Raw genomic sequence first — 26,554 nt, 5'->3', positions numbered from 1 at the left:
AATTTTACAATTATTACTACAGGAGGAGTCATGAACAGCTGGACTTGTAACCCTTAAGAATTACAGACAAAAGGGAGAGGTAACTGTACGCTATCTAAAATCAGGACACTTTTAAAGGTGTCCTTTGTCAGGTGAACTTGGACTGCTAATAGCTTCCTTAGCTGGCGTAGCTTCTATGCATATTCTAGGTTCCTTTGTCTCTTTTAAAGAGCTGATACTGATTAAGTTATCTTATAAAGGGGTAAGAGGCTTAACTCACGACAGCTGAATGCTGTTGATGACACACAAAAACCGAAAGGACACTAAGTCTAATCAATCTCAGGAAAGAATGGACTAACACCTTCTTTGGGCAGCCTTTCTATATAAAAAGTGTGCTGGGATGTGGTCTGTTTATTTCAGTTTGAGACTAGAAAAACTGCATCTCAGTATGATAAAACATAAGTCAGGGAGGTCACTGTCTTCCTTGGCACTCATCTGAATGAATCAGAAGATGGTTTCACAAAACCATGAAAACGGACCCTCACCTCATGATTATCACCAATCCAAGATGTTCCGCTGTGCTAGGTTACAAGGTGTATCATTCAAATGTAAGCAAAAAGTCTTTCCACTTCACACCATTCTGGAATTCTTGCTTCTTCTCAGGAGACACAAAGTGTCATGAAATTGAAGCCAGAAACAATTTTGTATGTATTTTAAAAAAAAAAAGAAAAGGCAGGCTCTTCCCTTTGCCCTTTGGCAGCTGCAAGGCCATGACGGCCACTCCTGTTACTACTGTTTATGAATTCACTTGGGCATAGGGACTCTGCTAAAGGAACGAGCTCTGTGGTGACGCCCTTGTTTGGGGATGACTCAAGGAAACACACAGCAAAAATACATATCTGGTGTTGCTTCTCCACTCCATGCTTTTGATTAAATCTACTAGAATACTGAAATCGCCTGGAAGCAGACTAAATAATTATTGGAAATAAAGTCGCATTTAGTGAATAATTTTCAGATCAAATTGGCTTTGAAATACACATTCTTTAATAGAGTAATATGTGAGTACTGATTTTCAGTGTGTTAGTCTAAATTTTGGACTGTATCTAACAACAAAGTTAGCTGAGACGTATCACAGCCTCTGCCCACTAATTAATCATTGCATTTTTCTAACTGCATGCTCATTTGCCAATGAGAGAAAATTAAACCTGGAAGAAAAGTTTAATTCTACGGTCTTATAAAACTTGTTCTTAAACTTCAGGATATCTTCAATAAGTTGCACTTGAATATTTTATGCTAAACTAAAATGTGAATTTAGTCTCAATTTCCAGGATTATCAAATGCATAGTAATAAGCCAAAGTTTAAAATATTTTGCTTCTTTTATTCAATCAGTGTCAAATTATATTCAGTCTCTAATTCTTATTTTAGTCAAAATTTAAATATTTATGTCCTAATCACATAATCCTTGGGGTTTAAATTTATAAAGCAAAGTTAAATGGACATAGGCTCTGCTCTAGGCATTTGCATGTACAAACTCATCTAGTCCTCACACCAACACTATAAGGTAGGGAATGCTGTTACCAAGTTTTCTGATATAGTATGAGATCCAGTTGGTACTTGAACCCAGGAAGCTTCTATGATGCTATTTTGCCTCTCAGACACTTGGGCATAGATGGGGTAGCTTTTTTTCTTTCTTTTTTTTTAATACTTAACATTTAGTTTTTTGCTCATTCCTTTACTCAATAAATATGTATTGAGCACCTAAATAGGTGCCAGGCTCTGGAGGAATAATGATAAGTAAGGTAGAATTTATGCCTTTCAGTCTGTCCCAAGTCTGGGGAGGAGAGCGGACTTTTGATGAACTAATTAAAAGCTACTGAGACAACTGCTAAAATGACAGGTAAAAAACTTCCACAGAAGCAAAGACTCGGAGAGAATCATTTAAACACTCTGAACCTCAATGTCTTTACCTGTAAAATGGGCACAAACAACAAGTACTTATTTCTCAAAAGAAATAATTCTAAAACCATGATTAAATACATGTCAATTTGACACTCTCTTCTCTTACACAGTAAACATGTGCCCTGCTTCACTCTATAAATGAAGGACTTTGGGGCATTTATTTTTCATACGGTAAGTGAGAATGAAGCAATTGAGAATATAAAACTCCAATTTAAGAGATCTGCTTTATAATTTTAAAGAATGAAGGGCCTTGAGTAGAGAACTAAGCTATGGAAATCTCTAACAGTCTTTTCATTAATCTGTATGATCCTCAAACTCAAGTATGTATTTTAAATCACAAAGCACTGACTTCTCTGTAATGCAATCATGAAAGCCTGAAAATTTTAATCCGTTTTTTCATTAAAGCCTCGTATAGTACAAACTGGGAAGAGAGACCGTGAATAAGAGCAATTTGCATTTCTCGATCAGCTTCCTGACTGTTAATTATGTTTTTATCAATAATTTCGTCTATTTTTTCATCTCTCTCCTTGAACAAATCTGTATCTAGGTAGCAACCAAATTATCTCTTCCGTTCAACTTGAGGGACTAAGTTTTAATTTAATTTCACCTAAGGCAGGTAAAAGTTATGTTCACATTCAATTCCTACCTTCTACAATGCTTCACCCATCTGCATAGCACTGGCCAGGCACTCTTCCCACTGCGAGAGTGATGACGTGGGCTGCAGGGATTCCATGAGCCCCTGAGTTTGCCTGCCAGATTTTAGGGTGAAGTACTGATGTGCTTTGTTTCACAACTCTGATTAGATTCTCCAAATCTGACCACAAGCCAACAAGATGAGGGTCTACTGGGACAGACTTTTCCTTAGGAATTAATACACAGGAGACGTAACAAGGACTCAATAAACAGCTGTGCAATTAGTGTTTTACATTTGAATTCACCCAAGGGCATCTGTCTTTCACCCATCTATCCATCCCATCATGCCCCCAAAATAGGAACATAAAAGATGCAGCAAAATACAGAATGGCTTGGCCAACTTCTAGGCACTGTCTTCTCCAAGTACCCCAAAAGGCTACCGTTTTCTAGCCTCTACTGCAATTAAGTTGTGCCATATAATTAATTCTGGCCAAGGGACCCTGAGCAAAAACAGGGTTTAACTTTTTAAAAGAGATGTTCAGAAGCCAGTGTTCTTCCGCCATGTCTCTCTGTCATCGCTTCAGCTCCCTCAGAAGCCACATGATGGGAAACTGGAGCAAACCTAGATCCCTGAGTCACTGGAAGAAGGGCTGCACAGTGACTTTACAGAGCAAGAAAGAAATCTTTGCTGGGATAAGCCACTGAAACTGGGGTGGTTTTGTTGTTGTTAAGAATCACAGCCTATCCTCACATCCTCAAATTATTAAGATAAAAAAAGTCTATCAGAAACGTTTAAATCTGTTTATGCATTAATTTTAAAAAGAGGGAGCGTTTACTGCAGTGCTCCCTCCATACTTTTGTAAACTATTCATTACGAACTAGATTTCTAAACTAGTTTATTTAATAACATACTGCATAATCCAAAAAGCTTATATTCATGCACTGTCCCCTCTGCAACAAATAGGGATAAAACGTAGCTTAAGGTCCAAAACAAAACAGCTCTTTGTGTGTGGTCATTCAGACAACACTAAATGAGCATTTACACAGGGATGCTGGCCACAGCAGATACAGAGCTAAGAGCCAGTCTCTGCTGCGTCCCAGAGGACCCAGATCAGTAACCCATCACAAGAGGAACAAGAGTGCTGTGGGGACATCGGCCACAGCCTGGGGGGACGGAAAGACCAAGGGAGCTCCCCAGAGGAACTGCCACCGGTATTATTCTAGAGCGAAGGATGACTAGTCATTAATTAAGAAAACAAGAGTGGGAAGGTTTTTTTTAATGAGAAAACAGAATCATGAGAAGGCATGAATGTGGGACAGCTAGATGTATGTTAAAAAACTCCAGGGCAGCTGGAGAGTCTAGGCTGGAGAGTAGTTTAATGTGGTCCTAGAGAGCTGGACAGAGCAAAACTGTGCTTCCATTTAAAATTCCAGTGTATTAAAGGACCTCCTCATGCTCTCCTGGGTGCTTCCAGGACAAAATAAGATGTCTGTGCAACTGCACAACAGTCATGATCAATTACTGCTTTGAATGATTTGGGGTAATAACAATAAAAACATGAAAGCATGAATATAAGGAAGCTGTCTCCGGTCACATCTTGCTCATTTAGTTATACTGTCTCACTCTCCAATTTCTCCTTCACTACTTATTTTGAAGAGAAATAAAACCAAACATTTTCAGGAGGAATAAAATCAAGTGGCTTACATTATAAACTTTACAGCTGTACATAAGTTAGACATTTAAATAGACATCATACTTCACTTTCAGTATAATACAGAGCCTAAAACCATGGAAATAGTAGGCAATTCATAATCTTTGTGTCTATGGAGCTCTATTTAAAAAAATGGATCATTGAAAATTTATGTAAAAACTAAAGAAAGTGGATTCCTAGCAATCATAACAAACAGTAAGACAGTATAGACAAACAGAAACATATTTACTATACATTTTCTAATCGGGAGGCAAAAACAACTTTACATTTTTAACTTTTGCTTAGACTTATTTTTGCTAAGGAGGAATCATAAGGCATAATTCAACTATTCTAATCAAGGGATTTGTGTCTAGAGTGTGGATCAGACCAAAGTTAAGGGCATAACCCAATCTCTTCTGGTTGATATAAACAGAGGTTTAAACCACAGCATTTAGCAACCATTTACTTCGCAATTTTTTGTCTTTCCATAATTATTTTCTTTTTCAGTCAAATGTTTCCACTTTCTACAATGAATTATGGTTAAAATTTTTATCTGGCTTTGGAGGTATCCATTTCTGACCTCTAAGTTACATTTTGTTATGTTGTAACTTTCTTAACCAAGAGGAAAAAAAAGTTTCATATAATAACCTGTCTCGTTCCTTTGAAACTGAGGATTTGTTTTAGAAACAACTTTTGAGGTTCACATAGATCGCTAATTAGCCTTCAACCTTGTACTATGTTTGACAAGCCAGGCTGCAAAACCTTTCCCCTGGTAGCACTGGCTTTCGGGATTACTGAAATACATTAGGGATCACACGAAAACAGAGCTTATTAAGCAATGTATATGTGGTTATTAAACAATATAGACATGATTACGCCCTCACAAAATTTATAGTCAAGGTGGGGCTGTACGGCAGGCAGAGATAAACTAAAGGAGTTAAAAAGCAATACAGAATTGTGAGTGCGAACAAGGCAGTGAGCCACCCAGACAACAAACAAGGTGGAACTGAAGGTACAGAGGTGATGTTAAGCAACGAGTCTCCCGGGCTGAGCACCTCCTCCTTCGGTCTGACTGTCTGAACTCGGAAGTGTTTCGTTCACCTTCTTTTCTAAGGTTAACCTCTTACCCATTTTTTTGATCCCTTCTCAATGTCTCGCCCCTCCTCCATTATCTTTATTTCAGTGAATATTCATTCTTTTCCTCTCCACTGACTCCTGTACCTTCTTTTGGTGGGAAAAAAAACCCAAAAACATACATCCATTGGAGGAACAACCTCCATTCTTCTACAACAATCTTCTCAGAACTCACCAGCTGACACCCACTTCTCTTCATTTTATCACTGAATTTCTTTATAGAGCTGTCTCAACTTGTTGAGTTCTCATACATACCTTCCAGCTCACTAGTGACTCATCTACTTGAAATCTGGTTTGCAATGAGGAGTCAACCTTCTCCCTCCCAATTCTACTCAAAACTGCTTCCTCAAAGGTTACTGATGTCCTTTTAACTGCCCGAATCAGTGTTTTTTCTCATTTCTTGTTCTCTCTGCAGCATCTAGCACCATTAACTACTTCCTTCTTTTCTCTTTGGCCTTTCTTGATAATGCACCATCCTCCATTTCCCACAATTTATTAATCTGCTTGGTCTCTGTCACTGTCTTGGATTTTTCTCCCTTCTGCCTGATGATTGTAGAGAGACACAGAAGATCTGTCTCCGCACCCCTCCTTCTTACCCTTCGTTCTCTCTGAATATAACATAGCGCTCTCCTGTAACAGCACGATCCACATGAATGACTTTCTGATACTTTTCCTGTAAATTCAACCAGCCCCAACCAGATCGGTTATTAGCTCCCTGCTTATTCTCTCTAAAAGTAAAAAGAACACATCAATTCTAACACATGTACTTTTTATCTTGTCATAGGCAGTGTCTCATCCCTAATCATCCAAACTAGAAACTTCAAAGTCGTTTTCAGCTGACTTTCTTAGATACACGATGAGAAGTAAGTGATAAACAGCAGTGTAAATGCAAAATATTTACTGTGCCCCCTTTTTTAAGTACATCTTTTTCAAAATACCACATCAATTTTCCTGAAATATCTCTGAGTAGGCTATGTGATTTTATTGTTCAAGATGGACTACTATGAAAAATAGGAACTGAATAATTTCTTATTATTAGGGTGACTAAGAGATTAGTCAGAAATGATATTCAGCTTTTCTGGTTCAGTGATTTCCTCTAGGCTTTGTACAAACAGCATAAACTTTCTCCAGTAAAGCTCAGATTAAATCAAAAGCTAGTGTTTTGATAAGCTGTTCATTCAGAAGTCCAAGTTTCCATTCTTTTTTTTTCATTTTTCAATATGCCATGGATATCATGTTACATTGCTACTAACTTACAAAATAATAAGAAATAAGTTTCCAGTTGTTCTATTCACTGAACAAAGCCACTGATGCTTGCATTTTTCTTAAATGTTGTTTATGTACTTTTTCAAATGATGAAACAAGACACTGTAGGTAACACAAGTCAAAAACTAGCTCTTTACATTGGTACTAAGATAAATAAATGTGACAGCTAGAAATAATTACATAGTAACCTATGAAGAAGTGTTATTTCAGTATTTTCAAATGTCTACAGTGTGTTTACCTAAGTACTCTGTTTAGCGCGAGGGACACATTCCTGGGGAATGAGCCCCGGGGGAGGGCATGGAAGCCTGTATTTACGCTGATGTGTTTGCTTCTCTTCCTCTCTTCAAATTCCCACCTCAGTTTTCTTCTGCAATCACTCTTTCTGTCCCCAGGCTGCAGGAAGGTTTGCTATGTTCCCCATAATGCTCCAAGACCTGCAGAAGGCCTTAACTTCATACTGATATTTATCCTGTTTCCCCAGTCTTTTCCTCCGGCAGTTAAAAACCTGCCATGATAGTATCAAGTCCATTGCTTTCTTTTTCATCCTTTATACTTTTGGGTGTTAACTGTTGCTGGCTAAATGTTTAAAAACACACAGTGCATTAAAAAAAAATACACAGTGCACGATGTGCCTTTATCACAATTACTATCAAAACCAAATAAAAAGAGAGATAGAAAACACACTCAGTTCTTCTAAACCACTGTAATTTCCTTAATCCACTTTTATTTATCTTATTTAGGATATAATTACATGGGCAAGTGTTAATTTTTAGAATAGTATGAACTACCTTTTTGCTTATCTGTGTTTTCCCCTCTACTCATGCTCAAAAGCTCTTTAAATGCAGGTATGGTAATTCAACCTGCATAATCAATATCTTATAATCTAAAATGTTCTCAATTGTACTGTAACAACTGGCTGCCACCACAAAAGAAAATGAGGAATTTCACCCAATTTCTTTCAATGAATTCTTTGTAGGGACTTAAAATAAGTACTGTTTTCTAAAAATAATAAACAGGAAGAAGAAGGTGCTATCACTAAGTTTAGCCATTCATCCATCCATTCACTCTTTTATTTTCACCAACACACTCATTTATTCAATTAATACACATTGGCTTTATCCAGCTATTTGAGTAAATAATGTATTTTGTTGATACAGCAAATTCTGTATTCTCCAGTGTTTGTTAAAAATATATTTTCTCCTTAAGGGCAGATGTTTGTTTTCTGTACCTTATCTTTCTTACTATTTTATTCACTTTCTCTTTTGTAAAGTTATTTTGGACAACAGTAATAAGTCTCAGAACTATAGAAGAAATTTTAACAATGATCTTGACTTTTCCAATATATGTCTTAGCTTGAAGGAAAAGACAAGATTGGACTTTTTCCTCCCACCCCACAATTCTTCTAAATAGATTAAAATCTGTACTACCAATTATATTATACAAACAATAATTATACTCCCAATTCTAGTGTTCCTGAGAGCAATATACAAGTGTGTCATTTGTGGGCAAGATTCAGGAAAAGCTTTACTACTCACAGCATACTTTTAAACTTGCATCTATACTGCTTTTCAGATACATGAATTATTTCCCAAACAAGATGAAGGCAAGCTGACAAAAGGTGCTGTGCTATGCGTTACCCCATCAGAGCTCATTGGTCCAGGAGGCAACGTGGTGGGTATGCTTCCAAGGACACATGATACACACAAGGTAAAGGGGGGATTAAATGGGGACCTGTCATGAGGAACGAAGAAACTGAGTCAGAGTCCAGTGTTTTGTCTTCAGTCTTACATGATTTGTCGTCATCTTTGTTGTAAAGCTCCTGACTTCCATTAAAAATTCCAAAAACGTACAAACTCTGAAGTAGAAACTGACCTGACTCCTTAAGAACTGGTATATTTGAGTTACAGGGAGAAAACGGTCTATTTGAAGACTTACACGTGAAATTTACATTTAAAATATCTTTGGAATGGAAATTTATAACAAAAGATAATTAAAGGATAATTTTAACTCAATTTGAGGTCCTGTTATTTAAAGTGTCAACTGAATTAGTATTTTTTAAATGATGAATTTTTATTTTTCAGTATGTTCATCCCCATAAAGGTATTATAAAATAATTTTGGTTCTAAATGATCCTGAAGTCAAACTTTCCTCTGAGCAGAGATGTCCTTGTTAAAGGGGTCTATTTCTATGAAGCAATCTTAATGCAGTACAGTTAGGTATTCTTTTGTTATGCGAGGGTTCATTAAATGTTTACAAATGTGTCAACACAGTTCCCGAACTGTAATTACATCACAGAAAGTACCAGCTCAATCTCTCAACCGTGGACTTTGAAAACACAGTATAGGTCACTTATTTTCTAAAATTAAGGTGATTTTGTTTAGGGATTTGGTGTGGGGCCCAAGACAGAGTCTCTGTCACCACAACCTTTGTGAGAATTAGGTCCTGAGAAGTTTCTAACCCGGGTGAGGAATCACTAAAACAGTTTCTAAAACTTTTGTTATTTTAATGTCTTTAATTGGAGGTCCTCTGTACTTTCCTCTAGGGCAATCTTCACTTTGTGTTGTAGATGGACACAAGTGGCTTTCAATAGCCTAGGCAAACTTGTAACGCCAAACTGCAGCACTGTATTTTCCTAACTTCAGAACAGGAATACAAAGTCTAGTAGGAAAACTGAAATGGGAATTACCCCAGGAAAATCTATCAGCATCATTCTGAGGGTCATCAGGTTTATTCCATAAAACAATCTCTTGCATTAATCCCTGTAAAAAAAAACTCTTCTTGGAAAAGTGATGGAACAATATGGAGAAAATCAAGAAGGAAGGAAAATAAAGAAACTTAAAAAAAAAATCTAGCCTATTTATGTGAAATGAATTTTTTAAAAATAAGGAAACAATGGTTTAAATCACTACTGCTAAAAAAAATTTCTGGCTGTAAGACACTGAAATGCAGAGCTGATGCGGATACATTTGAGAACAATTCTCTTAAGTTTTCCAACCACCCAACTTCAGATTAGTTTTCCTTAAGTGCAGCTCCCTCTCCTCAGTCATTCATGAGCTTTTGTAAATTTGGTACCCCTCCTCCCACATGAATTTGGCCTCTGGCAGTTGACCTCTTGGCCAGGAAACTCTCCTACTGACTTTGTTTTACCTTTTTCTCACACTGTCAGTTTCCATCAGCCCTATCTCGTAAAACAGCAGGCTAAATAACCACTTCTGTTAGAAACAAGTCACAAAACAAAAAGAATAATAATAACAACAGCTATTGAGTACCTAGCGTATGCCAGGCACTGTTCTAAGTGGTTTAAGTTTATTAACTTGTTTAATTTTCAAAATAACCTTATAGCTCTATTATTATCTCCAATGGAAAAGATTAGATATCTGAAGTTCAGAGAAGTCCAATAAGTTATCCAAGGAAACACATGTAGTTAAGTTAGTGGTGGAGCTGGGGTTTGAGCCCCTGTTATCTGTCTCCAGAGCCAACGCTCTTAACCGCCAAGCTATGCCAGCATATTTACAATTCTACTCAGAAACAATGCGAGGATTTCTGCAAATTATGTCCAACATATTATACACACATATACATACATACGTACATGCATAGTGTTTTAACTACACAACCATCCACCTAAATAAATAAAAACTGTTTTTAAAATACGTGTTTGGCTTGTTCCATGCAGCAAATTTCTTTTCCTTTCTTTCAATTACAAGATTCTTTTAAAAATTCACACAGCAAAGGCCAACTGGCAGACAGGAAATCAAGAGTGATGACTGGTGACGATTACCAAGCACCGCTCACTTTATTTACATGTTCTCTCTTAGTGTTGACACTTTTTTATTTCTGACGACAAAATTCTCCTCAGAAAGAGATCCCATTAATTGTATTTGTACCACTGCCTCTCACGTTATTAAAAGGGTAAAACAGAACAGATTAAATTGCCAAGAACACATCTGGGGCAAAGGCTGGGAGGAGAAAACTGGTACCCAGATACCCAAGTTGTTTCCTGTATAAGGGACTTTATGATGAGTTTAACTTTCATTAGTTATTACATATGGCTTCAACAATACCTCAAACTCACTACCTAATTAAAACTCACATGATGAGTTGCCAAAATAAACTAAAAGCAGCCATTAGAAAATGAGAAACAGGAAAAAAAATACTGCCAGGGTGCTTCCTCACGCAAATAGCATGCTAGACCCACGTATAATTCAGGGATGCACAGCCATGAAAGAAAATAATTGCAGAGAATTATAGAGAGTTAACATCTTGTAATTTCTGTTCTAGTGTAAACCTTTTCTGTTATAAGCGAAAGCGTGTGTGTGTGTGTGTGTGTGCTGCCATCTCTACGCACGTCTGTGTACACACAGAGAGACTGGGAAGAGAGGGAGAGCACAAGGGAGAGGGCACATTTGAAAATAAAAGCACGGAAGGACCCTACTTTCTACAACATAAGGTATCTGTGTTAGTGATGATGTTTGCATGTCCAGACTCAATTTTTTGTGTATTTTCACATCAATGTGTGTTTCTCAAAGAAATTTTTAAAAATGTATAATAACTTAGCCCCTGATTTAAGAGCTTGTTCTTGAGATACCCTGCAAAGTTCCACACCATCTTAATATTATAGAAACTCTATTGTGACATATGGTTTTTTTCAAGTTAAGGAGACACAAATGTTCATGGAAACATTTGGTTTGACTTTACTCTCAGCTGAAGTTTTCTAAACAACCATCCTTCAGGTAGGTGCCAGCACACGCTCCCCCAGGTGTGAATGCAGGAAGCTGATGTGTCTGGTCTACACATACCAGGCCAAAGAATGGGCACACCTGTTTGGTTTATGCAAAAACACCTTTATGGAAACTTAAGTATCAACATAAATTGTTAGGTTTAACACTAAACAGAATTAATTTTCTTTTTAATATGTTTTATGTTTTTAATTAACAGACTTTGATTGAAAGATGCTTTCAATCCCATTATTCTGGAGAACTCACATCAAAAGAGAAGTAAAATTTACAATCAGAAAAAAACCCAGTTTTACCAATCATTCCCCACAAATATTTCAGCTTTTAGAATTATACTCTGACTTCCTATGTCATCTGCATAAGCTCTTCATTTTATTCATATATTACAAATTACACTGTCACAATATATTTAAAAGCATATTTTGATAACTTCTTTATATAAAGGTATATACATTAATGAAATATTTATAGTTATATTTTTCAAGTCTCTGGCACCAAAACTGAGTTTTTAATGCCAGAAATATCATCTTTAACTGTATGAAAAATGAATGTAAATCAATTCCAATAGCTTTTAATTCTCTGAATATGTCCTCTGCTTGAAGTGTTATAAACCAGTTAGAATACTTTATTCTTACATTCATTAATCAGGCTACATTGACCCTGTTCAATTCTGCAAGGTTCCCTAAACCAGTCATCACAAAGATTATACACGTTTAGCTTCCTGGCCACTCCGAGGATCTGTTTTACCCCTTCTCTCTGTCCCTGAGGGAGCCCCAGGGCAACCCACGCTCCCTGCACTGCAACCTGGCTTTCCAGTCCCTTTGGAGGCCATGATATCCTTAGATGAGCTCTTCTGTCCCATTTCCAGAACTTATATTCTTATCTTTAATTATCAAACATGCATTGAGTATCCACTATTTTCAAGACCCTGTGTGAGGCACTGCAAATAAATACAATAAACAACCTGACCTAAAGGAGTTGAGAATCTAGTAAAGGAAGCTAGACGCTTAAGCAGGAAGAATTCAAGGAGTCCCTGCTCTGGCTGGTGTTCCAGGCTAACCTCTGACACTCAACTCAGCCCCAGTTAACTCTCTGTCTCCAAGATGTAAGCCTCAGCTTCTGGTTTGAACCTGCTTCAAAAGAGAAAGAATACAAGAATGGTAACACTACCCACCATCTGCCAGGGCTGTTCCCACCAACCGGTCACCATGATGCCAGTCACTGGCGTAGCCCAAGTAAGAACAGTTCAACCAACTTCCCGATGGTAAAACCACCCTATACTTGGGTCAGTTCTGATCTTTGATTAATTTTTCCCCCTTCCTCCACTGGCCTGTCACTGAGGTAAAATGGCTTTGACAGGGAAAGCACATAGATTCTGAGAACAGAAGACCACCTAATCACCAAGATCCTATCCATCTCTAAAACTCTACAGGTTTCTGACGGTCACAGACCATGAATTTCATTCTGTGAACATACTATATTTTAAAAGAAATGTGTACAACTCAATCAATTGTTAAAAGCCATTTATTGGAGGAGCTTGTTAATGTATACCATTTACTGCCCATAATAACCCAGTATCTCAGGTACTATTATCAGCTTCCTACATAGATAAAGAACTGCAGAGGCGTTAATGTAACGTACCTAAGGTCAGTTTGCAAGCAGTGGAGCTAGAATTCCAATTTTTGGAAGCCTTACTACTAGAGCTTTCCCTGGAGTACTAAAGTATGCTACTTTTGCTGTCAGCATACATGACATCATGATTTATTCATCATAAAAGATACAGTTAGTGATAAGAGGCAGTGTCAGAATTCAGAGAAAGTCGGAGTTTTTACTTTGTGGTTCCTGTTGCTGCTGCTGCTGCTTTGTGGAAAGCATGTATGCGTGTACGTGCTCTTGTTTTGTTTAGCGTTCCAATCAGACAGACTTGGGTCTGAATTCTGACTCAGTCACTTCCTACCTGTGTGACTTTGAGAAACTTACATAATAGCCACATCAACAATTTACTGGCTGTTTTCTGTACGCTAGCCACTGCTAAGGGCTTGGCACACCTGGTCTCATTAAATCAAATTAAATTACATCTTCATAAGAAGACAAGGAGATACTATTACTCCTCTTTCACAGTGAGTGGGACAATAACTGTGAGAGCGTAGTAGGTAACCTTTCCAAGGTCAGAGAGCCAGTGATGGACGGCCCAGACCGAGTTGGGAGGAGGTTTAGGTGGGAGCACCTTGATGACACCAGGTTATATAAAGGGGTAGGACTCAGTTTGGGAACTAGCATTTGCTGCCAGAACTTAGAAATAGCAGGAACTCTGTGTACAAACACTGGGGCCGTATATCCTGGGTTGGAATCTTTGGGTCCAGCTGTGATACCTTGGGCAGGTGATTCCACTTCTTTTGGCCTCAGTCTCCTCATTTGTAAAGGTAAAATAATAACACTACATACCTCCAGCTGTTTTTGAGAAGAATAAATGAGATAATTATTTGTAATGGCACTGGAGGTAGCAGGTAATCAATAGATTACAATTAACGAGAGAGATCATCTTAATTTTGAATAATTCTAATTCAGCAAGCTTTAATTTCCATACAACAAAATGAATAACGTACAGGAATGTTTTATTTTTGAAGTGTAACACTCTCCTAAAGGAGCAAAAAGGTCAGCATCTGGGATCACCCCTAGACCTGTCCTCTCTTTGAGTTGCTCCAGCCAAGTGCAGCTCTGCCTTTTTCTTTCTTCCTACATGGGGATGTCTAATGAGGCTGGGAACTGTGATTTATTTGGTATAACAAAGGAAATATATCATAAAAGGCTTACATTTGACACTTTCCAATGTCTATTACAAGTATTCTGCTCATAGCCCCCTAGTCTGAACAGCTCTCGTATGTACTGCAACTTTAATAAACAGCAGCACATGGAGATAAATAAGTACACTGGGTTAGAATTCAGTGACTTGGATTCTAGTCTTGGTTCTGGGCTTAAGAAATTGTGACTTATCGATAAGGTCTCCTGTTTCCTCTTCTGTGAAAAAGTCATTCTACTATTTACTCATTATTTAATATTATTTGTTATTTATTCTATTCAGCTAGTTGCTAAGATCTTTATGGTAGCACTATTTTATGATATCGTGTACCTCTTCTGTACACCCTAAAACAAACAAAATCACTGAACTCTAAATATTACTGTACTGTTCTGCTTAACATGAAGTTACTTTGCCCATAAGACATTATATTCAACAAAACCCACTAATTCATTATATTCCTTGACAAATATTTTTAAAGTAATTTTAGAGTGTAAGATAAATTTATAAATGTCCATAGTAAGTTTAGTCTATCACTCTATCTTAATATTGATTTAAATCATTTAAAAATATTATATATAAACATGTATATTCTATTTCATTTCTTATCCCTGGGGAATATGAGAACGCTAGCTAAAAATTAAAGAGAAAATGCAGTCTACAAGCCAACTTGAGAATAATGCAAACTCCTAGCTTGAGACTGTGCCATACAACTTTTAAAATTGTAAACTAGTTATAAATGTTAATAATCAAGGCATTAAAATTTGCCTTTTCTATTTTCACATATGAAATCAATTACTCAATTTAGTGCGCTAGAAAGACTGCAAAACGTTCCATTTACTTATGCTTTGAGGACTAGAGTGAATAAAACTTGGGTATTTTCAAGTGCAAATAAAATATTTTGTCAAGCATCTTTTAGTTTTAAAAATAAGTATGCTAAATGAGCACTATCAAAGATAAATTTTATTTTTCATTTTGTACAGCTCTTAGTCGACATTCTTCTTTTTCATTTTTCAAACCTGTTACAGTTTTGGTTATTGAGATGAAAGAGCTCCAACGTGACTGTAAGCTAACAGCCTTGACTCCAACGATACGGAATCAATTAAGAGATTAAGTCCATACTGAAAAGAAAACAAAGGAGGAATAAAGAAGACCTGAATTGATAGTAAGGCCGCCAAAGATCTCGTTTTAGAAGAGGTGTCTTAATATCACTTCACGGAATCATGTCTATGAATGGAGGCAGAGTAAGGAACAAAGGTTATAAATAAGTAACAGTTGCCGCAAAAGCCATAAGGCTGAAGAGATGATTTGTGTCGTTCACTCCAAGATGCTCCTGCCTTCTCTCTCCCACACCTCACACACACACATGCCAACACCCCACATCTATCCTTCATCCGGGATTTTACACCCAAATGGAGTCATTTTTATCCCCAAGAAATAGGGGCAGAGGAATAATCCCCTTTAAAAAAAACCCCTGAAAATAAAGCCCTAAAAAAAGAGACTGCTATATGTGGAATGCTACGCGGTAGTTTCCGACAAAGGACAACAATGTAGCCCAGCTTAGCCGCGATCTGAGCTGCTCTTCCCACTCCCTCTTAATTAATTACGGACTCAGGAATGTGGGTTTGAAGAATTTGAGCATAAAATCATTTCATGTTTCTGGCTGGAAACATTAATGGAGAGGCAAATAAAATACAGGTATTCTGGCAGGAGAGGTATAGTCCAGTGGTACAGCACATGCTTAGCATGCATGAGGTCCTGGGTTCAATCCCCGGTACTTCTACTAAAAATAAATAAATAAATAAACCTAATTACCCCCAAATTAACTAACTAAATTTTAATTAATTGAAATACAGGCATTTGGAAAATTAAGTAATTTCTTTTATCTTTAACTGCTTTAATTCTCAACAAGATTCTTCTTACAAGATACACAGAGCAAGAAAATGCTTCACGAATTCCAATTCGAATGGTGGGAAAAAATATTTTAAAAAATCTATTCAGTGCCAAGGTTAATCTAAATAAAATCAAATAGAAATGTGAATAGCACACCAAATTCCTAAAAGAAGCATTTTAACAGGCAGTTCCTCAATCTAAAGCTCAGGCTTGGCTGTACCATCACAGCTGCCCAAGGACACTCTAGCCACTGAGTCTACATTCAGTTAATGGCTTTAGGCTTTTTTAGCTTCTAGAACAGCTTCCTAGAGAAATCAGAATCTTACCTTCACATATCTTCTGGAGAGGTTTCTTGGTGCTTTGAAAACTCCTGAGGTCTATGTCAAACGGCCATTCTCTTGCTCCCAGGGTCTTAGGGGCTTGGAGAAATCCCAACACCTGCTGCTACCACTGAGTGTCGAGGCCAGGAAAGCTTCAGGGTTCTGACAGCAGGATCACTGAGCCACAGCCAAAGCTTGGGAAGCCTTAACAACTGAAAGCAAGTGTAGAGGGCAACGTGGTACCCAGCACAGGGCTCAATCGTAGCAGCAGGGGGAGGAATGTTCCCGCCCTCACAAGGGTTTAGAGGCAGCCATCAGGGAACTCAAGGGTCTGTCAATGGACAGGGCTGAGGAAGTGGAGACATGACCACAGAGCACAAGACCCTAAGGGAACGAGGGAATGGGTACAACTAGCACAGAGCTCAGGTAGCGCTTGAAAAGAATCACCAAAATTCCCCGCCAGAACACAAGAAGCAATGGCGAAATGCAACAAAATACATGGAGATAGGCCATTCTAGCATCCCATAAGAAAGCCAAAAACACCGTTGAGGGGGCATATGGAGCTCTAGTTCTAGAAAGAAAAGTAAAGGAAGACATATTATAGTACGCCTACTGGATTTGAGGTTAAAAATCTATTAAGTAGCATAAAATTCCTAAGTCTCATCATTATAACATTTATATTAGGATAAGGAAATTTACAAATATAAAAAGTCACAGGTGCTGATCCACAAGGCAACAGAGATTAAAAGGCAAAGTTGTCCACTATGGAGGAGAAAATGAACAGACAGAGAAAAGGTTAAACTATGCTGATTTTTAAATGAAGAAATAATTAAAATTGCTTTTTAAATACAAGAAATGTTTTATCAAATACATCACTTCCTACTAAGATCAGATGACAGAGACTGAAGGAATTCAGTAAGAAAAGAAGAATATGAAAAGAAGTAAATGGACAAAGTGTGTTCAGAGATGAGCAAAGGGAGGAATGGAAAAAAGAAAAGAGAAGAAAAGAGGAGAGAGAAAGGAAAACAGGATTAACTTAGTAGGTTTCTATGCCCTGTCAGATAGCTACTCACTAAGATTCTCCTAAACCTGGACTCCATCCTGCACTCCTTTCCATGGTTATGCTTACAGCTTGTTCACCACTATTCACAGCTCTTCACCAGCTCACAAGCCCTCGGGAACACATCCTGAGGAGCCAACTGAGTACTAAACATTAAACAGCTATAAGAGACAGACCCTAAGATAATTTTGCTTTAATGAGCTGCATAAAATCAAGCCAGAGACTAAATATGAACTCTGACAGAACTTTAATAATCCCTAATGTGTATCAAAATAAAAATGCTCATTTAGGAACTGTCACTTTTGTAATACTAGAAGCAAATTAATCATGTGTAGTATTTTATACTTGTTTTAGAATGAAATGAAATGAAACTCTACTGTCTAATAGCAGTTGTGTATGTGTAATGCTTGACTTCAGGTATTTATTTATATATATATATGTACTTAAATCCAAATTAACTAGAAGAGTAATAATCTATTTTACTTAGTGTCAAATAGCTCAAATAATCTGTGTTGGGAAGGGCTGACTTCTATCCTTCACCTCATATATATGTGGTTATTTTACGTTATATACATACATATTATGTTAATAACATGTATAATGGAAGTAGTTCTTGCTTGGACAAACTCAGTAAGTCACCAAGGGGCAGACATTTATATAAAATAAAATACAAAATAGTAAGTACTGTCTAGGCAGCCAGTATTTTAAATTTGAAAAGTGAGGTTTTATAAGTGAAGAGGAGGACGAATCTGAATTTCCCTTTAAAAATACTTGCATTGTATAAACTGCCTAAGTGTAGATGTTGGTTTGAACCAAAACTTAATTTTTTAAACATCATCGTATCAGTATGATCGGTTTCAGTAAGACTGAGTGAGCACCATGTTCTATAGAAGCCAAATGGAAACTGACTTTTTTTTTTTAATGTAGTTAAGTCTGACTTTAAATAAGATGTAAAATCAGCTACAGTTTGCCTTTCTGACTTATATTCTTAATCCCACTCATGAAAATCTGTTTCAACAATCTAAACAACAAAAACTAAAACAAACAAAAAATGTGGACGAGAAGATAAGGAACTGAAAAAATGCTGCCAGTGTGAAACGGTGGAGGTCCATTCAATTATAAAGTTCTTCAGATTGTATGGTATGTCAGAATTATACTCAGTGAAGATAGAAAAATTAGTACTGGTTTTTTAAAAATAAACATTATATTGCTACTGAAGTATCTTACTAAAGTAATAAAATTAGATATCTAAACTGGTGCTTTCCTGTTGTTAAGCATCAGAATGGGAGAAATTTTTGACAAAGGTGCTCACAACAGTATCCCTGCATCTAGTCCTCCTGGCAACATAGTATGTGTTCAATATATATTAACTGGCTGAATGGTGGTGCCACATGTGAGAAGGAACTTCTCAAGAAGCATGGAGGAGGGGTCATGGTCAAATAGTTTTTTAAAAATTAAAATTGAACAGGTGTCTTCCTACATGACTTGTCAGAGCCTTTATTATTGTTCTGTAAATTCCTAAACTCCATTATCAACCTTTCTTATGGAACCCCTATTACTCATAAATTAATTATTGTAGAAAAATTTGGTCTACACTTCTACGGACAACTTGGTATTTCTGTACCTTCCAATCTTTTAACAGAAGACACAGATAAACAATTGATTGGCACATATTCATATCTGTTATAAATTATAAGGTGGAAGAGAAATATATATGTATTTCAATTCTTACTGCAGGCTTATCAAAAATGGTCTCTGCTTTCGGGAACAGAAATTTTAGAGTGAGAAGACCCGGGACAGCTCATTCAAATTATTCATTTTACCAATAAAGAAACTTGTGCAAGGAAACTACCTTGTATTGGTAGATAAATATATCAGCAATGAAGTTTCTTTATTGCTAATGCCAAAGATTCATCCTGGGTAACTATCTGACTAATATAATCAGTATCTTTCCAATTTGTTTACATAATTATCTTGAATTGAAAAGAATCTTCCTGGCAAGAATTATGTGTATTAAATAATCTCTTAACTTAAAACTCTATTGTGGTAAGAAAAGGAAGGGCTGATTTGGAATTGAAAGGAAAAATACCTGCTTTCGTACACTAGAAAGTCTTTTTTTTTTTTTTTAATCACTGTGGGTGAAGTGAAAAACAAGAGTGAAGATTAAACAGTGCCTGAGAAATTACATGGGAAATTGTACTCCATATTCTTGGGTATCCAACAAACTTCAGGATTAGTATCTTCAAGTAGTAAAGCTGGGACTAAATATGAGCTACATTTATGGAACATCTGCGGGATCCCGGATCAGGTCACTAGTGTTAAACCTGTGACTCCTCTCTAAAACGACGTTCTGGCATTCAGATTATCGAACACCATATTCCCATGGACGCCATCTCTGCCCCTGAGAGTGGCCTGCCCAAAAGGTATCTCAGTAAACTGGCTCCCCATTTGCCTTATTCACTCACCAGCATCCATTAGCCAACTCCATGCTTTATCTTCAATAGAAAAGTTACGGCTTCTTCTTGCCATGGTGCCATGAAAAGGATCCAGAAGGTTCCCCTTAAACAACATTTCCTGAGTGACTGCTGCAGCACCGAGAGTAAAGGATATGCCAGGTCAGCCACTTTTCCTTCCCAGCAATATTAGCAGCAGCAGCAGCGGCAGAAGCTGGAGCAGACCATTGAGACCCAACTCCTTGCAGGATGCTAGCCAAAGCACTCGTTTACTCCACACCTAGGCAGAGTTTGCCGTATGTTTGCACCTTCCCCACAGAGTGTCGAAACAGGTGTTTTCCTGTGATCATGCTTAAATCTGCTCCCCAAACAAGGTGATAAATATACTGTTACTATGAAATTCTAAGTTTCTAATTCTATGGAAGACACATTCTTAAAGATTTCCTGTATCATAAGGAAGCTTTGGAGAATCCTTTTAAAATTTTCATTTACCCTACCTCCTAATAAGCAGGTAGATTGCCCTAAGATTTCCTGTTAATGAAAGAAAGGATGTTACCAGATGAAATAAATGCCATCATGAAATTCTGGTCATTTCCTTCATAATATTCTATCTGCCTTCCTGGCATAGAATCACTTTTTACAAATGCTAATGTTTTCATAATCTTTACCACACTCGCAACAGATGGGGAAATACCAGATCTCGTGAACTTTATTTTACAGAAGCAGCAATGTCTTCTTTACTTCTCTCTTCCATTCTCATTTTGATGTTACTGATGAGTTGCTTTTCTTTCATTAAGTGTTCATTTAATGAGTGGCTAGGTTACGGCTGGACAACAGAGCTAGGTAACATCACTAACAAAGCATTTACTTAACTCACTTCTGTAGAGCTCAAATCCTATAGACAAAAAACAAAAACAACAAAAAACAACTAGAGATTTTTACAAAATCTAAACAGTCCAACAAAGGGTAAGTGAAAAATTATTATTTTCCTAATAAGTAAATATCATTACTTATTAGAAAGGAATTATAAACACCAAGCATGTGTCCTCTGTACAGTAGAAATAACAATTCTCATTAGCAAAACTGAAACCCTACATGCACAGATTCTGAGTGTTTCTCGTGTATTAATACGCTGCGTGTTCATTTCATCATCAAAGCAAAAACCAGAACAATAGCTACCACACATCCCACCCTTGAGAAGTGCCAGGCACGCAGTACTTTACGTGTGTTACGCTAGTTAATCTTCACAGCAACTGAGGGTCAGGTTTTCTTTCTGCCCCATTTTGCAAGTGAGAGAACCGAGGCTCAGTCAGCTGTATCACGCGTTTAAGGTTACAGAGCTCGAAGCTGAGCTGAACCCAGGCTGCACAGTTTCAGAGCTGGAGCTCTTACACGTTTCATGGAAACTGCAGCGTTGGTTCTGGTTTTCATTTCTCTGTCTACTGCAAACAGTACACGGCTAATATGTGTACAGCTACTTACTGTGTGCCTTAAAATTCCATTGTTCCTTTAAAAGTATTAATTTCTTCAAGAGTCAAAACAGCCCAATGAGGTAAATATGTTCCTATTTAGTGGGGTACGAATCTTAGGGAAGCTGCCAAAGGTCATACAACTACTAAGCAGCAAACGTAAACTTTGGATCCAGGGAATGCAGCTCCTGAAGCTGTGGTTTTGTGCCTACGCTTACCCTCTCCTGCCTCTTAAACTTAAGCTGATGGCAGGTTATACTCTTAAAGAAAGGGAGTAAGAAATGTCAGGTCTGGCCAAAACCCTGGTAGGAGGACAACCTGCTATTCCTGCCTTTTTCAAAAACTTAGTATGTATAAAGAAGTTCATAAGCTTAGATAACACACAACTCTATGTCTGTCTTTCTTAATGTTGCTCACTAACTTAAGGAACTAACAAATGTTTTATGTGATTCTTGGATTTTTAAAAAGTCAAGGGCAAATTCTGTTTTCGCCGTTTTTCCAGTGTATCCTATCTTCAGAGGCACTAACAGGACAGCGACATTATCATCATCACCCTGTCAGGCATTCGGTTTTGGGGGATTACCACTGCTGACAGTCATATTTATATTTTGTTCCCATGATTGGCAAATAAATGTAATTATGTGCAGAGCCAAGAACAGAAACTGTGAGCTTAGAGGAAGCTTCAGAAATCCAAGGTTCATCCCTTGAGATACTGGCTGAAACCAATCTTGGACCAAGATACTTCCTTGAATATTCAGCAGCTGAAATGACCTTCCTTGAATTAGCTCCTGAGGACACAGAATCATCTGGGGGATGTCAGACAGCTCCAGTCAAGCACTGAGGGCCCCAAATCAAAGTCTGAGAAACCAATGAAAAATACTGAGACCAATCTAGCTCTTTAATTTGGCAGCAAGCCTAACTCCCTGGACGAATTCTGGCCAGCTTTAGCTTTTTTTTGGCTTTAACCTGATATAAATTACCATAAGAATTCATGAAAACTTCAGGAGAAAATACAGCTATACTAAAGGTGTCTACCTTCTGTCAGAATTTAGCCACAAGCTGTGAGAAATGCAGCCACTTGGTGGCATTTAGCAGGGAGAGGCTAACAGGCCCACGTGGCATATCATGAGCTCACGCATTAGTCTATTTACTCAATTATTGTCACAATCAAGTTTCCATAGGAAGAAGATGGCAATACTTTACCCTCCTTCTAGACAACACCTTCTCTGCAGAATCCCTTGGGTAGGGGATTACATGCTGTACCCACATAAGCTAGGTTTACTCTTTGGCTGATAAGATTTAAATTTATCTCAGTCTCCAACGTTAACACTGAATTAACACAAAAGTTACTCAAGAATTTTTCAAAACTATATCCTGGCATCTTTTAGGTGAGAAAAACAAAGTAACTCCATAGGCGTTTACGTAAGACAGAGCATAACAAATAATTTTATGACCTTGGCACTACTAAGTGTTAGACTAGAAAGATCATAACTCATTTACGTAATCATTCAAATTATATATATATTTGTAAATGTAAATATTCTGACTGTTCAACTTATTTTTTAGTGACAGTCCTTACTTCTTGCTGCAATTAAAAACATACAAATATATTTCTGATCATTTTAACACACTTTACTTTTAGAAAGATATCAATCAATAGAAGCTATGTTTGTACGTGAATAAATTAACAGCTTTTTATCCATTAACTCCTGCTAGATTTACTGTTTTATTCAATTCCTTGAACTTGGCTTTATCTGCAAAGAAGTGTATTTATACGCACCAACTCTAACTCGTATACAGATCAGAACAGGAGGAGCTGCAGTGAGCTTCCCAGCCTCTGCTGGAAACTGAACACACACCAACTGTAAACAATCCTCAACTAACACCAAGTCAGCTGGATATGAACTGGTGACCTACAAGCGAAAAGGTCTAATGGTGCATTACAAATTTCTGAGTCATTTTGTCCTCACAACTTTATGCTTTAAGTAAACTTAAATGCTGGCTAAAGAAAATCTGCAAGTATGACTTAGTGTTTCCAAACCAGGAAAAGGAAGGACTTTCAGTGTTTGAGATAAGGTTTGTTTCTTGTAGTTTGGAAAATAAACATTTCCTATGCAGTTATGCCTGGGAGGCAGGGTGTGTGCGTGCGTGCGTGCATGCGTGCGTGTGTGTAAGAGTTTCTACCTTTGTGTGGGTAAAGGTGGTAAGGCGGAGAGAGAGGGGAGAGAGAAAGGAAGAGAAGAGACAGGAAGAAAGAGAACTTTTTAGCAGTATTCGGTGTACATGCAAACTGCTTATTTTGTGCTGGAATTAGAATTTATCTCAGGAAGTATGTGCACATGAGCCATGAACGTATTACCGTTTATCATAACATCAACAGGAAATGCTTACCTGATGGCATGTTATGTTTCTATGAATTCAGTGATACAGAATATGTCCCATATAGTTGCATAAAATAATAGAAGTCTTGGGTCTACATGAGATTAATTTGATATCTTTATTTCTATATACATAAGCCATTTTCTGCATTTAAATAATAGCATTTTTTTTCCGATAGGAGAATAAGCAGATTTTGTTCTGATGTCATGCTCATACAACCTTAGAGATAACTTCTTTCTTTAAAATACATTTTATGTAATTTATTATTTACTGAAGCTACTAAGGAATGGCCAACTGAAGTTAAGTTTTATATTTACCAATTATGGATACATATGTAACCTATCATACAACATTTTAAGTATAAAGGCATCAATCAGTAAGAGCTTCTACTGCAACTGTCCATCTTCCCACATGTTAGTTGGTTAGCTGGAAATGCATCATAAAAGCCTGTGTTCAGTATCTGGATACAGGATTGTAAATTAAAAAAAAAAAAAAGCTACTTCCATGTCTGTGTCTACCAGTTCATTTAATCCTCATTACACAACTTTGATGCAGGTATGTTATTACTCCCCTTCGACAGATGAGAACACTCAGAGAGGCTGGACAACGTGTCCAGCAAAATCTGTTCCATGAATGCCTCTAGTATCTTGGGTGGAAACTAGGGACTAATGAGATTCCACCAACACACACACACATACACACATACACAAACATACACCCGTGTTAACTTTCCTGTTTTCTGTTATAGGGACTGTTATATATATTTTATATGATACATAGAGAATTGTAACTTTTATTTTTGAGAATTTATACAAATAATTCTCAGTGTATTTGGAAATTGTTACTCCTTCAGTTGTCAGACAGTATGCAAGTGAAAATAATTTTCAAAGCAAATAGCGTACATATTTTAAGATGTCCAGAATGCTTTTACTTTCTCCAACACTTGAAAATAGTAGAATGTTCGTTTGTTTTCAAAGAAATCCATTTTCTTCATGCACTCTGACATTACTGTCTGACCTAAGCCAAGTCAGTTCAGCTGAGGAGTAAACATCATTCTTTTATTTTCTACAGTGTTCTCTAATCCCTAACAGAAAAACGTCCCCATTTTTGTGTTTGTTGGGGGTTAACATAAACTATATACATTATAATTAAATGCGACCAGTATTATTCCTTTTCTAAAGCCCAGTTTCACCCTAAATGAGCTCATGTCTGTCGTTCAGTACTGGCACTTCCAGTTCCACCTTCCTGTTTAAAACATTTCTTTCCCTGCTCCCCACCTTTTTTTTTTTTCCTTCCAGAAATGACTAATCTTCCTGTTATTCTACTCTTGTCAATTTCTCCCCTGGTAGTCTTTTCATGTTGCATAACATTTACTTTTCACCAGCTCCTTTCAGGATTTTACTACTGTATCCTTGATGCTAGCCTTCCATTTTTAACTGATTGAAACAGTCAGTATTTATGGATGAACTTACTTTTTGTCAACTTTTGTGCTATTCAGATTAAACTATTTCCTGAAGTCAAAAATGCAACTATTCTTTCAATGGACATAATACAAATATCAGTTTTGATCTTCAAAGTTAAATTCAGCTTAATCCTCCGAGTTACCAGATACCACAATTAAAAGGCTTATTTTTTGTCTCCTTTCAGATTTCCTGATAATGGGCTAGCAAAGCAGACTTAATACTACTTCCTTTTTTTTATTATTATTAATAGTCTTTATTTTTTTTAGAGCAGTTTCAGGTTCACAAAAGAACTGAGCAGAAAATACAGAGAGTTCGCACACAGCCCTCCCCACCCACACATATACTTTCCTACCCTCAACACCCCTCATCAGTGTGGCATATCTGGTACAACTGATGAACCAACATGGACACATTATTAACAACCAAAGTCCATAGTTTACATTAGGGTTCACTCTTGATGTTGCACATTCTATGGGTTTGACAAATGCATAGTGACATGTAGCCACCACTGTAGTATCATACAGAATAATTTCACTGCCCTAAAAATCCCTTGTGCTCCATCTATTCATTCCTCCTTCCCTCCCTCTCCCCAAACCCCTGGAAACCACGATCTTTTTATTGTTTCTGTAGCTGTGCCTTTTCCAGAATGTCCTTTGGTTGGAATCGTACAATTTGTCGCCTTTTCAGACTGGCTTCTTTCATTTAGTAATATATATTTTTAAGTCTCTTCCATATCTTTCATGCCTTGATAGTTCATTTCTTTTTTTTTTTCATGGCACATGTATTTTTAAATTTATATGTATGTACTGCTCATTGTTTCTAAGAATGTTTAGAGTTTAGAGCTTTAGCTTTTTAAACTTACATAGTTATCAAAGGAATAAAGCCAACCACAAAATAGGAATTAATTCAAAAAGATGACTCCTGTCAAATGCCCTGATAAGGGGCTAGGAAAGCAGACCTAATACTACTCCTTCTAAAAATCTCTTGCTTCCCAGCACTTCTCCATCAGAAAACATGTTAGCACAGACTTCTAGGCAGAATGTACAATACTTCAATATTTCTGATTTTCAATTGCAGAAATTATTTTAATTACATGCCAAGAATTTGCTTTCTGCCCTAATCTCAAATAATCACAACAGCCATCTCATACTGTCTGAACATGAGGAAAAGGATGGAGTTTCTATTCTAGAGAAAACTTCTGAGAAGAGTTTTAGAATTACTATAATTAAATCATATAATCTAAAATTTACATTAATATCACATGTCTAATAAAACAATATAAATCATAACCTCAGATTCTATAATACTTTTTTCGGGTGAA

The 26,554-nt window shown here is 37.0% G+C and overlaps 1 protein-coding gene across 34 annotated transcripts in view; it reads right to left on the bottom strand.

Annotated features, from left to right (window-relative positions):
• Nucleotides 1–26,554, bottom strand: part of MBNL1 (muscleblind like splicing regulator 1) — a 190,724-nt gene that overhangs the window by 86,157 nt on the left and 78,013 nt on the right. For 4 of the 34 annotated variants that reach the window (XM_015237991.3, XM_072959320.1, XM_072959340.1 and 1 more), the window contains exon 2: nt 19,935–20,054. The exons of 26 other annotated variants lie outside the window; for them this stretch is intronic. In XM_015237991.3, the coding sequence (XP_015093477.1) occupies nt 19,935–19,940 (6 nt within the window). In that variant the 5' untranslated portion in view covers nt 19,941–20,054. Of the gene's footprint in view, nt 1–16,415; nt 16,981–19,934; nt 20,057–26,554 lie in introns of those variants that run through there. 4 more of the 34 variants (XM_031679106.2, XM_072959353.1, XM_072959376.1 and 1 more) reach the window with 2 other exon arrangements.

This window comes from Vicugna pacos, chromosome 1 (assembly GCF_048564905.1).
Source record: "Vicugna pacos chromosome 1, VicPac4, whole genome shotgun sequence".
NCBI classification, from domain to species: domain Eukaryota; kingdom Metazoa; phylum Chordata; class Mammalia; order Artiodactyla; family Camelidae; genus Vicugna; species Vicugna pacos.
The sequence above is the reverse complement of the archived record's forward strand: the minus strand, read 5'-3'. Positions and strand labels throughout refer to the sequence as shown.